This window comes from Cupressus sempervirens, chromosome 3 (assembly GCF_028749045.1).
Source record: "Cupressus sempervirens isolate cs-2001-9-10 chromosome 3, ASM2874904v1, whole genome shotgun sequence".
NCBI classification, from domain to species: domain Eukaryota; kingdom Viridiplantae; phylum Streptophyta; class Pinopsida; order Cupressales; family Cupressaceae; genus Cupressus; species Cupressus sempervirens.
Window position 1 is genome coordinate 273,793,743 of NC_143120.1, and position 15,765 is coordinate 273,809,507.

Genomic DNA, 15,765 nt, shown 5'->3' on the forward strand with positions numbered 1-15,765 from the left:
GAAAGGAATCCATTTTGGCATACCAAGCCCAAGGAGCCTGCTTTAGACCATAAATAGACTTCTTCAATCTGCAAACCATAGTAGAATCCTATACAAACCCCTGTGGCTTCTCCATATAAATTTTCTCATGAAGATCACCATTTAAAAAAGTGCTTTTAACATCCATCTAGTGTACAACCCAACCTTGAGCTGCAACTATAGCTATTGTCAGGCAAATGGAGTTCATCTTGGAAACCAGTGCAAAAGTCTTTGTATAGTCAATACCTGGAACTTGCAAGAAATATTTGGCAACTAGTCTAGCCTTATGTTTATCAACACTTCCATCCACAACAAATTTTGTTCGATAGATCCACTTACATCGAACAACTTTTCTTCCCTTAGGAAGGGGAACTATGTCCCAAGTGTTGTTTTTCATCAAAGAATTATATTCTTCCTCCATAGCCTTGTCCCATTCTGGAATCCCTAATGCTTCCTTAAAAGACTGTGGATCTGAAGAAATGGCTATATATGCATGTGGAAATGACTTGTGCTGCGACCTAGTCCTCCAAGTATCTGAATGATTTCCCACCAATGAACTTGTTGCATCAAGATTTTGTTGTGCTCAATGAGGTTTAGTGGAAGAAGAAGAAGGAATTTCCTCAACTATTTATTGACCCTATGAAGGTAGTGCCCTATGAGTCAAAGTTGGAGGAATCTCATCTTCTGAGTCACTTTCATCACTATGATCACTATCCACAAAGGAGGAAGAAGGAGGAGTTGAAGAAGCCAAACTTGGACATGTCTCTTCAAAGTAAGCACTCCTCTCATAAAAGATTTCATGATTCTTTGGATCCATTAGTTTGTATGCCTTGAGTTGGTCAGGATATCCAACAAATATGCATGGTTTGCTTTGTGGTTCTAATTCCTTTCACTTTTGTGGAGGTATTCATGCCCATTCTGGACAACCAAAACTTTGAAGTGTTTGATACTTGGTTTTCTTCCACACCAAGCCTCAAAAGGTGTTATTCCATCTAAGGCCTTATGTGGACTTCTGTTTTGGATGCAGTTGGTACAACACATGGCTTCAGCCCAAAACACTTGATCTAGAGGCTTGTATTGAAGCATACAAGTGATCATTTCCTTAATGGTTTTGTTCTTTCTTTTAGGTACACCATTTTTCTATGGTGTGTATGCAACTAAATTTTTAAGATCTATCCCCTCATGTGTGCAAAAGTCTATAAGTATGGAGTTGACATATTCTCTTCCATTGTCTCTTCTTATGATCTTGATGGCTTTCCCTAATTTTTTCTCAACTTGAGCTTTGAAGGTGATAAAGTTATCAAATACTTCACTCTTATGAACTAGGAAAAAGACCCAAGCATACTTTGAAAAGTCATCAATAAATGTGAGAACATAGTGGGCCTTACCAAAGGATAGTATTGGAAATGGGACAGCTACATCACTATGAACCAATTCTAGAACAGTAATTTCCTTCCAAGACTTCCTCTTGTCATATTTCTCTTCGGGATGCTTGCCTACTTCACAACCTGGACATACACCCTTTGAAAACTTTACTTGAGGTAGACCAATGACCATTTCCTTGCTGCTAAGTTGCTAAAGGTAGCGATAATTAAGATGTCCAAATCTTTCATGCCATAGTTTACTTTGTATGTTTGAACGAGTCAATAAGGCAAGAGAAGTGGACTTAGGTGCAAAATGTGAGAAAGAATACAATCTTGTCTCATGATTTTCCTTTCCAATTGCCACCATTGAATCATCTTGGAGATTTTTCACCATAGCTATGTTAGGGAGGAACTCTACTTTGTTGCCACATCCATAGTGAGTTATTTGATAGATGGAGAGAAGGTTGGTGCTAAGATTAGGAACATGTAGTACATCCTTGAAGATGCCATTTTCCAACTCAACATTGACTTTCCCTTCTAATTCCACTTGAGTATCATTACCCACATAGATATAAGATACATTGGATGGTATCAAAGAGGAAAATTGCTCCCTTGAAGCACCCATATGATGTGTTGCTCCTGAATTAAGAACCCATTCTTCAACATTGTTTGTACTTGCAACTAAAGCTTGTCCCTTACCCTTTGAAGTGGATGAAGATCCCTTGTCCTTATATCCATTTGGTAGATCAATTTTGTGTTTCCTCATAATGTTAACGAATTCATCAGTCTACTTATCTTTGCACTCATGTTCATCATGACCATTCCTCTTACAATAGGAACAAGTTTTCTTCTCCTTTTTGTTGGAATTGTTCCCCTTTTGATTATTTTTGGAAGAAAAATTTCCTTGTTGTGAAGAAGAATGTTGAGTGGAAGAAGATTGATTTGAGGAAGATTGTTGTTTTGAGGAGGATTGTTGCATTTTTTCTTGTGGCTTAGCCTTCCACTGCTTCTACTTCTTTTTGGAGTTTTTACCACTTGAATTACCTTCATTTGCTACCAAGGCTTTGGTTTTGGAAGACTTGAGAATTCCCATACCCACTAGATTGTCATGTTCTAAGATCAACATTTTTGAGAATTTCTCGAATGAACGCTTAACATAGGCACTACCCATTGTTAATTTGTGTGTACTAAAGCTAGAAACAAAAGGAGCATATTTAGGTGGAAGATGAGTCATAATGTGTTTAATCATCTTTCCATCCTTGATGGGTTCACCACAATCCTTAAGCTGTACCCTATACATTTCTACTTGGGTAAGATAGTCCTTGATGGTGTCAAAATTTCTAGGATCCAACTTGAGAAGTTTATCCTCTATGGTGTAAGCCATCTCTTCATCTATTGTCCCATACAAAGCTGCAAGTTTAGCCCAAACCTCTATTGGATCATAAAGCTTTCTAATGTGAAATTTGATAGGATTAGAGATATTTTTCAACAAGGTTCCAAGGGCCATCTTTTTTTTGGATTCCTAGTCTTCTTTCTGAGCTTCATCAACATTAGCAGGAGGTTTCTTTGCTGCACTAGTTACATAATGCAATAAACCTTTTTCTACCAATGGTTCTTTAATGTTTTCTTTTGAAGTAGCATAATATTGTGGAGTTAACTTTGTAAAAGAACCCATAATGCAAGAACACAAGATCAATGAGACATAGTACATAGTACACACCCCCTCCACTCAATCAAAAAATTAACCCCACCCCCCCCCCCCCCCCCCCCAAAAGAATTATTTTGGCACTTTATATATAGTGCGTTTACAATGGGCCACTTGTCAAAATGGAAAAAGTGGCCTTTCTAATTTTGCTGATTACAACCTCTGTATGGAGTACAAATCTGGACTTTTAAAATGTAGCTAAAAAATATAACAATTGTGAAGCAATACAATGCAAAATAGGACCTATCTCTGAAAGTGGTATTTTTGTCCACACAAGACTACAATCTGACTATAGATCTAAAAACTAGACGAAAAAATATACACTTTAAAAAAAAATGAAACCTGAAAAGGAATCTAGATGAGCCCGTACGATGCATTTGAAGTTGTAAAATTCAGAATTAGATAGGTACAATAGCCAAAAAAATGCTTATTCTGACAAATCCATGCACCAAAACCAGAAAATAGCTACACCACTACAAAAATTAGGAAATTTTACCCAAAATAAAAAAAATTGCACCTAATTTGGAGTTTGGAGGACCAAGTTATGGCTGTTTGAAGTCAGGCTACCAAATCAAAACTACATATGAAGAGGGGTCTATAGAGGAAAACACCGTGTTAAACTTGACAATCAAATGACCATTACAATAGTTCAAAAATACCCTAAAATGATGGTCATACAACCACCAAATTTAGGCTGTACTTTGTTAACATCAAAAAAAATGCAGGCTTGTGATTACATCACCTTGTATGGCTGCTAATGTCAACACATACAAAATCGTATGGAATGGTATAGATAGGGTGGCTCTAGCTGATGTGTAATGTATAGCTTGCTGACTGTTTTCTTATGTGGTGGTATAGTTTGTGTGACTTGGTGCTAAGTCGGTGCTCCAAGTGTCCGTTGTGAGGTGGGTTGTTTCCTTGCTAGTGCAGTTGTAGAGGTCGGGTGCTTGTGCAGTTTAACTCTACCATGTGGCCTGCTCTTTATGGTGCTGAGTGACCCACTCTTTTACTCTGTTGCATGGCCTTCAAATGTGCACCAGAATTTTTTTTTAAATGGCAGGCAAGTTTCATGAGACAAATTTTTTTTACGGCGATCGGATTTTAAACACGTAGGCTGACAGTTAGAACCATTGGCGAGAGTTGTATTAATCCCACATCAGTTGGAATAGCACTCTTTAGAGTGCTTAAAAGAGTATGTCCACGGTCATGAAAATAAACTAGCAAGACTGCCGGTGTTGGGTGAGTCTCACTTTCGATGGAAATTGTCTATCGAAAAACGTGTGGATGCTGGTTGTAATTTGACCGGTGCTATGCCAGAATTTGGAAAATTTGTATAATAGCCCACTGAAAATTAATTAAGCCTATGAATTAAAGAATAATACCTGTAGAATATTTTGCACTACACAGGGCCAGGGTGTGATTGCCCGATGCCTGGGCAAAAAAAATTTCTCTGCCTAGACGCCCAACTGGGCTAATAATCTGATTTTTTATTTCAAAATTGCAGAAAAAATATAGAATTACAGATCTTAAGATTAAATTAATAGATCAAATAAAGACCATACCCAGATTTGCAAATCAGGCCTTTGGGTTTTGATTTGCAAAATTTTTTGGCCAGCTAGTTGACTATGGGCTAAAATAGGAAAATTTATAGTTGATCTTCATCGAATCATCACTCCAGATGCAACGATGAGGTCCACTTTGGCTCTAGACACTCCCAATTGTTGCTGATGCTCTGGATCTGAATTAGGTCCCTTAGAGAGATAAAGCAACGAGGTCTCCAATGGCTATGTGACGAGTATCTCCCTCAGCTCTGATACCATGTAAGAATTTTCCTTAGGGTAGAATTCACCCAAGATCAAGGAACTCAAAACACAAGCATAGATTATACCAAAGTATGATCAGAATAACTGTATAGTATTCAATACAATGTACAAGTACACTAGGAGTTCCTGAATACAAAGGCCTCTAAGATGCATCTAGAAAGCCTTGAAATCAACATCATGATAACTCATACAACCAGACACATGTCCACTAGATATGGGTTATCCTCAATTAAGAATGGAAGTAAGTGCGATGATGAGAGGATAAGTCTACAATGGTGTGACACGCAAATCAGTGTTGTAGACAACATGTGCTAAATTAGGAGTATGAATAACTATGTTTTCTGCATGACAACTCAGTGAATGATGCAAACTCTTGTGTTGTAGACACCATGTGCATAATTAGAGTTGCGTCCTTCTATGTTGTCAACATGACAACTCAAAAAGGTGCACAAACTCCTAAGTGTCTCATAAAAATAAATAATAAAATAATGCACTAACCTAAGTAAACTTAAGTAAAGTGTAAATAGTAAATATATATTTACACCAACACCCCCCCTTAAGTGAAACTTCAGGGAATGCCCTTAAGCTCACTAATGCATAATGGGTCCCAACTACGAGGCCATGTTAGGTACCCATGTACAAAAGCAATGCTATAGAATGATGCAATGCAATCTTTCATAAAGTGAAGAAAGAGGGAAAACCTCATGGCAAAAACCTTCCTCCAAAAAGAGAGATGAGTATAATAAAGAAGATGAGAGAAAAGAAGACCTCATAAGAGGAAAGAATCCCTCCCAGAAGAAGAAGAAGAGAGAAGTCAAGGGACTCCCCTTTTTGCAACATCCCACACCCCCAAGAGATCTCGCAAGTGAATATACTTAACCTCAGTGAAGGGTTTGGTAAAGATATCAGTGACCTGCTCTATTGTAGGACAATACTGTAGCATAATGATCTACTCATGTATAAGTTCTTTGATGTAGTGCATATGAACCTCAATGTGCTTTGTTCGCTAATGTTGAATTGCATGCTTAGAGATCTCAATGGCACTCTAATTGTCACAATGAATAACTATAGGCTTAGGTAGATCGAATCCAAACTCCTCTAGGATGTGCTATAACCAAAGAGCCTCTGTAGCTGCATTGACGGCGCCTCGATACTCAGCCTCTATGGAAGAAATAGTAACATTGTTTTGCTTCTTACTGTGCCAACAAATAGGGCTAGAACTAAGTGAAATATGTAACCTGAAGTGGACTTGCAAGAATGTAAGTCTCGTACATAGTCTGAATCTATGCATCCAACTAGCTGAAGTCTTGTACCTGTTGCATAATGTATCCCATGTATATGTGTACCCTTTATGTAGCGCAATATATGCTTGGCAGCCTTCCAATGAAGCTCATGAGGTTCTTACATAAAGCGTGAAACCATGCCAACTACAAAAGCAATATCAGGGTGTGTGTGTGTGTCAAGTAGATAAGGCTCCCAACTAACTATTTGTATAATGTACCATCAATAAGTGGAGTGATACATTTAGCCTCTAGCTTGACACCTGATAATAAGGGAGTAGGAGCAGGTTTGTAGTCACTCATGTGAAACCGAGAAATCAAGTCAAGATCGTACTTGGGTTGTGAAAGTGTTATCCTTGCTAAAGACTGTGTGATCTCAATGCCAAGGAAATAATGTAGAAAACCCAAGTCTATCATGGAAAATCTATCCTGTAGAGAGGTCTTGACAATGGAAATGATGGATGAAGTGCTCCCTGTAATGATCAAATTATCTACATAAAGCACTAGTATCAAGTGAGAGTCATCTTTTTGAAGAATGCAAACATTTGAATTAGAGTGACATCTGGTGAAACCTGCTGAGAGGAGAAAGGAATCCATTTTGGCATACCAAGCCCGAAGAGCCTACTTTAGACCATAAATAGACTTCTTCAATCTGCAAGTCATAGTAGAATCCTATATGAACCCTTGTGGCTGCTCCATATAAATTTTCTCTTAACATCCATCTAGTTTACAACCCAACCTTGAGTTATAACTTAAGCTAGTGTCAGGCGAATGGAGTTCATCTTGGAAACTAGTGCAAAAGTCTTTGTATAGTCAATACCTAGAACCTGTGAGAAACCTTTGGCAACTAGTCTAGCCTTATGTTTATCAACACTTCCATCTACAAAAAATTTGGTTTGATAGATCCACTTACATCAAACCACTTTTCTTCCCTTAGGAAGGGGAACTATGTCCCAAGTGTTGTTTTTCATCAAAGAATTATATTTTTCCTCCATAGCCTTGTCCCATCCTAGAATCCCTGATGCTTCCTTAAAATACTGTGAATCTTAAGCAATGGCTATATATGCATATAGAAATGACTTATGTTGTGACCTAGTCCTCTGAGTCTTTGAAGAATTTCCCACCAATGAACCTACTGCATCAAGAGTTTTTGTGCCCAACGAGGTTTAGTGGAAGAAGAAGAAGGAATTTCCTCAATTGTTTGTTGACCCTACGAAAGTTGTGTCCTACGAGTCAAAGTTGAAGGAATCTCATCTTCTAAGTCACTTTCATCACTATGATCACTATTCATGAAGGAGGAAGAATGATCTCTATATATTGTTGCAAAAGTTAATGAAATTCCTTCTCATGATACCTTTATTGAACCCGCTTGCAAAATGAATATGATAATTGAAGAAATATTTTTAGTAAATAACTGCAAAATATATTCTTATAATAAATCTACTATCTCAATTTAAACTTGCAATGGTTTCCATTATCCTTCCCATGGTTCTATTTAATTTCATATGGAAGTTAGTTGTAAAACTTTAGATACCACATTCAATTCCTTTTCAACTTGTCATCAATTTCAAGATAAACTTGGTCTTGCTTGTATTACCTCCATGAAATATATGCAATATTCTCCTATTTATAAATGTATTAAGTTTCCTCATAATGGAAAGATAACATTGTGACTGCTAAGCATAGTAGTTATCATCATTTCATGTCCTCAGACTAGATTGACCTTTCTATTTTGGCCTTCTATGCCTCAACAAATTAAACACATCCTAACTAGATCTATTTTGATTATACCAGGCCTACAAGGTTCTAAATATTTGTAAACTTACAAAACCAAAGGTTGATCCTAGATGTGGACTTATTTCTAAAAAGCCTATACCTCCTTTATATGCTTCTATTCCACCTCATATTTCTTATATGGATCCTCTCCCTATCATCTCTCCATCTAGTGGAGTTTCTTTCATTCTTCCTCCTAAATAAGAAAATGACCTAATGTTTATTGATCATATCCCAAACAAAATCTCTAGGAAAAAGGAACTTTTTTGTGATTTTCCTCATAAACATCATAATAGATCCTAGTAGTGTTTTTCTCAAAGCATTTCTTCCTAGTAGTGTTTTTCTCAAAGCATTTCTTCACCTTGTACATCTCTTCATTCTTCACTTCCCTTTGAGAAACCCATGCTTGAGCCAATGGAGGAAGTGAATTTAAGAAAAAGTAAAAATAAAAAAATATGAAAATGGTATTCACATCTTAGATTCTAATATAATTATTCTATACATGATGAAGATACTCTTACTAATTATGTTCATTCAAAACTAATAATAATAGTCATGATAGTGACTCTGATGACATGTATGAGACAATTGATATTGATTATGGTTACTGAATTATACTTTTTTAATAGTTTCTATCACTCCTAGTGAAAAACACAGTGCCCCATTTTCACATGATCCTTATTTGAAATTAGCTATTATTGCATCTATAGTTCTTGATAGTATTCCTCTTGTTACTACCTACATTCCCTAAATAAAATCTTATGATCGAGATAGGGGGTAGGAGACACACTTAGCTAAAACACATTTCTCCTCTCGTTATTACCTATGTTCCCTAAATAAAATCTTAACATCGAGATAGGGGGGTAGGCGATACACTTAACTATATCATATTGTCTGATGGATTCTATGTATTTTCCTATTGTAATTTATACGTCTACCATGATGTGATCCTTGTTATTTGTTTTGTTTACATTTCTTTAAATTTTTCTTGTTGCTCCACTATCTTAAGGTGATAAATGAATCGTAATGTTATACAAATTATTCTATTTTGTATCTCTCTTCTTATATATATTTTTATAAAATGTTGTGCATATGTAACCATTTATAAATGTTCCTTTATTTTTTCATCTTGGCATAATGAAAAATGTTAGCTATTTATTATTTTTGGTTTCCATAACAGAGGCCCCAAAAAAAATTCTTATACTTAAATATTACATGATTGTCTTCCATTGTGTTATGATTTTACTTTCTTTTATGAATAGTGAAATTTCAATTTAACATAATATTTTACATGTATTTTCATATGATCATCCCAATTTGAGAGTTGGTAGACATGTTTTAGCATGTCCACATTGCTATTAATTGATCTTTTCTTGGGATCATTTCACAATGGAAACTTTTCTTGCAGATTTACATACACTTGTCTAAAATAATTTAGCACATTAAGACATTTATAATATCTCTAACATGAAGACACACACTTAGTAAAAATTTCACACACATGCACTGTTTCAAAACTACTTTACATTTGGATCCTTTAGGGTCCGTTTGGTTCGTGGAAGATGACAGGAATTGGCTTTTTCAAAACCCAGATTTGAAAATTTGTGTGTTTGTTTCAAAATTTGCAAAATGGAATTAGCATACGCGACTTCCAATTTTGCCTCAAAACCAAGTTTTCCAAATTCCTACTAATAGGCAAGTATTGAAAATCAAAACTGGGTTTTGTTTTTTAAGGAGTGTAAAAACAATAGATTGGACTACTTTTTGAAATTTGCCTTCAACTCCAAGCTTACGCACTTCACACGCACCTTCCGAGTGAAACAAACAGTTTCAATAAAATTCCAAAAATCGGAATGAAGATATGCAAAACCTTGATTGGCTAAACCAAGGTTTGTAGAAATCTGGGTTATTTAAATTCCACGAACCAAACAGACCCTTAATGAATATATTATCCTTAAGGATTAATGCTCATTTTATTTTTCATCCTTAAGGGCACCTACTTTTCCATAAGGTTGAGCTAGTTCAAGCTCAACCTATGCCCAAGTCACTTAATCAAGAAATAAATTTGAACCCTCTAAATAGTTTCCATAAAGTTGACCTAGTTCAAGCTCAACCTATGCCCAAGTCACTTAATCAAGAAATAAATTTGAACCCTCTAAATAGAACCAGGCTAAAATTATAAGGAAAACACAAATAAATTTAAACCCTTCAAGAAAACTCACATTGATTCCCAAACAAATGGTCGAAGGGGCCAATATGAAATATGCACTTTGTTTGCATCACACGCGACAAAGCATGGTATGTAATGCAAATATTTGACCACGAGGCGATGAAGAAAGCGTGTGTTGACATTTAAGCATTAGCAGTGGCATTAAAACAATACAAGGGTCCTACCCCGGGAACAAAAGCTGAAGCTGTATCTTGCAGATGAGCACTTTCTCGCTTCTCTTTCGAAGAAATAATCCTAAAGAATAGCTGCTTTGTGCGGATGAGCACTCGGAGCTTCTCTTTCGAGGAAATACCCTTAATAAGAGGCGCACTTAGTTGGACTGCGGGAGATGGAAGCCAACTAATAGGGGACCCATATATTCCTATTATATTTCCCATCCATTTGCACAGAACTATATGCTGTAGCCGTCGTCAAAGTCGCCTCTGCTCTGAGCTGATTCAGCATTTTTGGCACCATATGAATATGAAGACGCGTACGCCGATTTCTGTTGACGTTGAAGGTTCACTTGAACATAAACGCCATTTAAAGCGCACTATATAAACAGGCAATTATCCTCCCTAGAACACATCGAAATCAGTCGCTATTCTGTTCAGCTAGTGAAGTGCTAGTCATTCGACATAGAAAGCAGCCATGGCCTGTTTGAGGTTAACAGCGAACAAGACTTTGGTATTCATAGCCTCACTGCTCATTTGCTGGAGCGCAGTGTATGCTCAGCTCACTCCAAACTTTTACAGCAAGACGTGTCCTCAGGCACTGCCTATTGTGAAAGCCGCGATTAAGCAAGCCCTGGTCAAAGAAGCCAGAATGGGAGCTTCTCTTCTCCGCCTTCACTTTCACGACTGTTTTGTTAACGTAAATATATAGCCTTCTTTCCAACTAGTCTCATATAATCCCCCATTTCTTCATACTATTTCCCTTGTACGCTACATTTTACTAACATGGTTTGCGCTTTCGCCTAATTTGATGGGGCTCTCAGGGTTGCGATGCATCTGTTCTCTTGGACGACACATCGACATTCACAGGAGAGAAGACCGCCGGAGCCAATGCCAACTCGGCGAGGGGATTCGAGGTGATTGACAACATCAAGACACAAATTGAGAAGGTTTGCAGCGGAGTTGTTTCCTGTGCCGACATTTTGGCTGTGGCCACTCGCGACTCCGTTGTCCAAGTAATCATTCTCTCCACTCTTCCCTACTAATTGAATGTTCCCTATTTACATACATATATATATTCTCTTTTTAACATACGTAACTCAATTAATTGACACTATCAATTCCGCGTGTTTGCAATAATTGATAGTTGGGAGGCCCAAACTGGGCAGTGATGCTTGGAAGGCGAGATTCGAGGAATGCCAGTCTGGATGGCGCAAACAGCAATCTTCCAGGACCCACTTCGACCCTTGCCTCTCTCATTTTAGCGTTCCGAGCCCAAGGACTTTCTGCCAAGGATATGATCGCCCTTTCGGGTAACCTCTTTTACTACTCTCATTTTCCGTCGAGAAGCAAATGCTACTAATTGGTTAATTAAATAATCTGATCCTAAGACAATGTCTCTCTGCAGGTGCTCACACCATCGGTCAAGCCAACTGTCAGTTCTTCAGGCGTCGGATATACAATGAGACGAATATAGACAAGGCGTTCGCGGCTTCTCTGCAGAAAACTTGTCCATTCAACAGCGGTGCTGGCGACAGAAACCTCGCAGCCCTCGACTCCACGACAGCTAATGGTTTTGACAATAACTACTACAAGAATTTGAGATCTCAGAAAGGCCTTTTCCACTCCGACCAGGAGTTATTCAATAGAGGATCCGCTGACGCCCAGGTGATAACGTACAGCAACAATCAGAATGCATTCTTCGCAGATTTTGCAGCAGCGATGGTGAGGATGGGAAACATCATGCCACCTTCCGGAACGCAAGGAGAGGTCCGAAAGAACTGCAGAAGAATCAACTGATGTCTCAGACCATCTGCATTTGTACTGTAGCTTTGCATTTTAAAATACGTTTAATTAACAGAAGCACGTTATGTTAAATGAAGCGGACAAATTGTTCTGCTCCGGTTTGTGTTTCCGAAGTAGAAATCATATCGGAGCTGTTTCACGTGTATTTTTTTATTTAAACTTCAATAAAAAATAAATTCTTCTTGTCGGAATGTTGTTTTTTCCCTAAGCACACACGGCGTTTTTGTGATGTGAATAATTGGGCATTCACATTTCTCATAAAACAAATTCCTATCTAAAGATGATCTTATTCACTACTAGCATAAACCAACTGTAATACTGAAAACATACTGGGAGCATTATTCATGGGCCAAAGGGAAAGCACTGTGCCAAACCCCACTTATTAGTCGGAAAGTGTTAGAATAAATAATGTTTATTTATTTCTTTGTAGTTGAGTATTCAGAATGTGGTAGCTGAGTATTTAATATATAGTCCAGAAACATCCTGAACCATCTAGATTTCTCCATATCTCCACCGTAGTTTACAAGAACTTTCCAGAAGTCTGCAGTATACGTATAAATAGCTAGTCTCTTGTCTCGTGTATGTAACAAACTCAGTGATTATTGAATAATAGTGTGGTTTTACTATTTCTCTATTATATTAACTTTGTCTCTCTGTTCAGCTATTCCTCTGTTTTGCTGTTATTTTGTTATGCCTTGTTTTTCTGTTGTTATCTGTGATCTGTTTCTATTCAGTAGTTTATCATGGTATCAGAGCTTTCTTTGCTCCTTGGGCTGTGAATTTTTTGGCTAAATCTTTTACTTGCAGGCTGAAATCTGGGAGTGAGCAGCATCAGCAATACTTGTGGCAAAAAGATCAATATAACAACAAAAGAAAGAGACTTTGTTCAACAAATTAGTGAGAGATTTTCAATTTTAGTCTGGGCATTAAAGTTTTTTTGAAATCTCTTTCATTCTCATCCAAAAAGGAGAGAATTTGATAATGGAATCACTTAGTGTTACTCTAACCATAGTAAAATTAAATGAGAAAAATTACTATGATTGGGTATCTCATATTGAAATCACTCTTAACTCTTCAAAAATGTTATGATATTGTGACTGGTAGTGAACAGAGGCCTACAAATCCAAGAAAGGACCAAGATAATTGGGATAAAAGGGACAAGAAGACAGCAGAACTAATCAAGCTTACACTTTCAGAAGAGGTTTTTCCGGAAGTTCGTAATGAGAGAAGTGGAGTCAAAGTGTGAAAATTTTTGAAGGATCTATATCAAAATTCAGGTGATGTATAGATTTTATCTCTCACTACTAATTTGTATAATATGAAATTATCAAGCTCACAAGAGATAGTTCCACATTTAAGTAAATTAAAGGAAAAGAAAAATGAGCTTTGCTTCTCTTGCAAAAGATATAGATGATAGAGATTTTGTGCAAATTATATTACAAAGTCTTCTAGGATCTTATCAATCATTTATAAGAGGTTTAGATACTGCAAATAAATTAAAAAGTATTAAATCTGAAGAGTTGTGTGCTAACTTAGTTCAAGAAGAGAAAAGACAAGTTAAAAAAAAAGAGTCATATGATGGTGAATCTCAAGCATTTGTAATGAAAGGAAAACAATATTATAAAATGTCACAAGATAATCAATCTAAAGAAAGAAATTGGAAGTATGAAAATAAGAGTGTTTCATCTATAGATCATAACAGAAGTAAATGGAAATGTCATTATTGTGGTAAAATGGGTCATAAGGAAAATGAATGTTTCAAGAAGAAGAGAGATATAGAAAAAAATAATAATAATTCTCCAAAATTTGGTGATTCTAAAATAAATGCATCTTGTGTTGCACTTAAAAGAAAATAATACTTTCAAAGATGATTGGCTTATTGATTCTGGTGCTACACAACATATGTCTCATAATGAGAATCAATTTGAATTAATAAGTGAAAATAATATAGAGAAAATATATTTGGGGGATAATATAGTGCTTTAGAAGTTAAAGGGACTAGTGATGTCAAAGTTGATACTGGTTTGTTCAAAAATGTAAAGTTAGTCCCTGAATTAAAAACAAATCTACTTTTAGTATCTCAAATTTCAAGTCAAGGACATAACATAGAATTCTATGATGATAAGCGTTTAATCAAGGATGTTAATGATAATTATAGAGTTATTGCAATTGGTAAAATGGAGAATGGATTATATAAGTTTCAAGAATTTACTTCTAAATGTTGAGATAAACATATGTGTGCTATTGCCGAATATGATGATATGAGCAAGTTATGGCACGAGTATTTGAGGCATGTCAATTTTCAAAGTCTCAAGCTTATGGAGAGATTACAAATGGTGCATGAGCTTTCAAAGATATCATTAAGTCCCAAGGTATGTGAAGAATGTACAATGGGAAAACATGCGGAAAGTTTCCCTCAAGGTAAATCATGGAGAGCAAAAACTCCTTTACATCTAATTCATAGTGATGTAATGGGTCCTTTTAAAACACCTTCAATTGGAGAATCAAGGTATGCTGTCACCTTTATAGATGATTATAGTAGAAGAATTTGGGTGTATTTTCTACAAAAGAAAGATGAAGTGTTTCAAAAGTTTAAGGAGTTTCAAGCTTTGACTGGAAAACAAAGTGGAAAGTGTTTAAAGATAATAAAAACTAATAGAGGGAGTGAATACATGAATAAGGCTTTTTAAGATTTTTTTAAAGAACATGATATAAAGAAGGAATCAACTATCTCTTATTCACCCCAACAAAATGGGGTTGCTGAAAGGAAAAATAAAACTATAATAGAAACGGCTAGGTGTATGCTTCGTTTTAGAAATCTAGAAGCTAAATTTTGAGCTAAAGCAGTTCATATTGCCATATATATCTTGAATAGAACATCTACTAAGGCAATTTTGAACATAACACCAGAAGAGGCATTGACTGGAAGAAAGCATACACTATCTCATTTTAGAATTTTCGGTTGCAATGCATATGCTCACATTCTTGATGAAAGGAACAAACTTGAGAGGAAGAGCGAGAAGTGCATAATGGTTGGATATAGTGAGGAATCAAAAGGATATAGGTTATACAATCCCAAAACAAATGAAAAATATATTAAAAGAAATGTATGGTTTGATGAAGATGTTAAGAATGATAACTCTCCAACATTATCTTTCTTTCCAATTTTGATTGATGAAGAAAATTATAATTCTACCAATAGTCAAAGTCAAAGTGTGCAAACTACTACATGGGAAGAGACTCAAATTGAAGAATCGAGTGAAAGTGATAATGAAAATCCAAAGAAATTTAGAAGCATCCAAGAAATTTATCAAGAAGGTCCTAGAAATATATTTGCTAACCATGCTCTTATGACTAAGGTGATGCAGGTTGACACTCCAAGCACGTATGAAGAAGCAAAAGGAAAAGATGAATGGGAAGTGGCTATGCAAGAAGAATACAATTCTTTGATAAAGAATGGAACATGGGAACTAAAAACACTTCTAAAAGGCAAAAATGTGGTTGGTTGCAAGTGGACCTATAGAACCAAGTTCACATCAAATGGAGTTATTGAAAAATACAAAGCAAGGTTAGTGGCTAAAGATTTCTCACAAGAAGAAGGTATAGACTATACT

General features: G+C 36.2%; 1 protein-coding gene across 1 annotated transcript; it reads left to right on the forward strand.

Annotated features, from left to right (window-relative positions):
- Nucleotides 1-10,777: 10,777 nt before the first annotated feature.
- LOC149565991 (peroxidase P7-like) lies at nt 10,778-12,342 on the forward strand. The gene is made up of 4 exons (XM_089817316.1): nt 10,778-11,045; nt 11,170-11,361; nt 11,493-11,658; nt 11,754-12,342. Exons 1-4 carry the CDS (start codon nt 10,824-10,826, stop codon nt 12,143-12,145), a joined length of 972 nt encoding a protein of 323 aa, XP_089673442.1. The 5' UTR covers nt 10,778-10,823; the 3' UTR covers nt 12,146-12,342.
- Nucleotides 12,343-15,765: the final 3,423 nt, after the last annotated feature.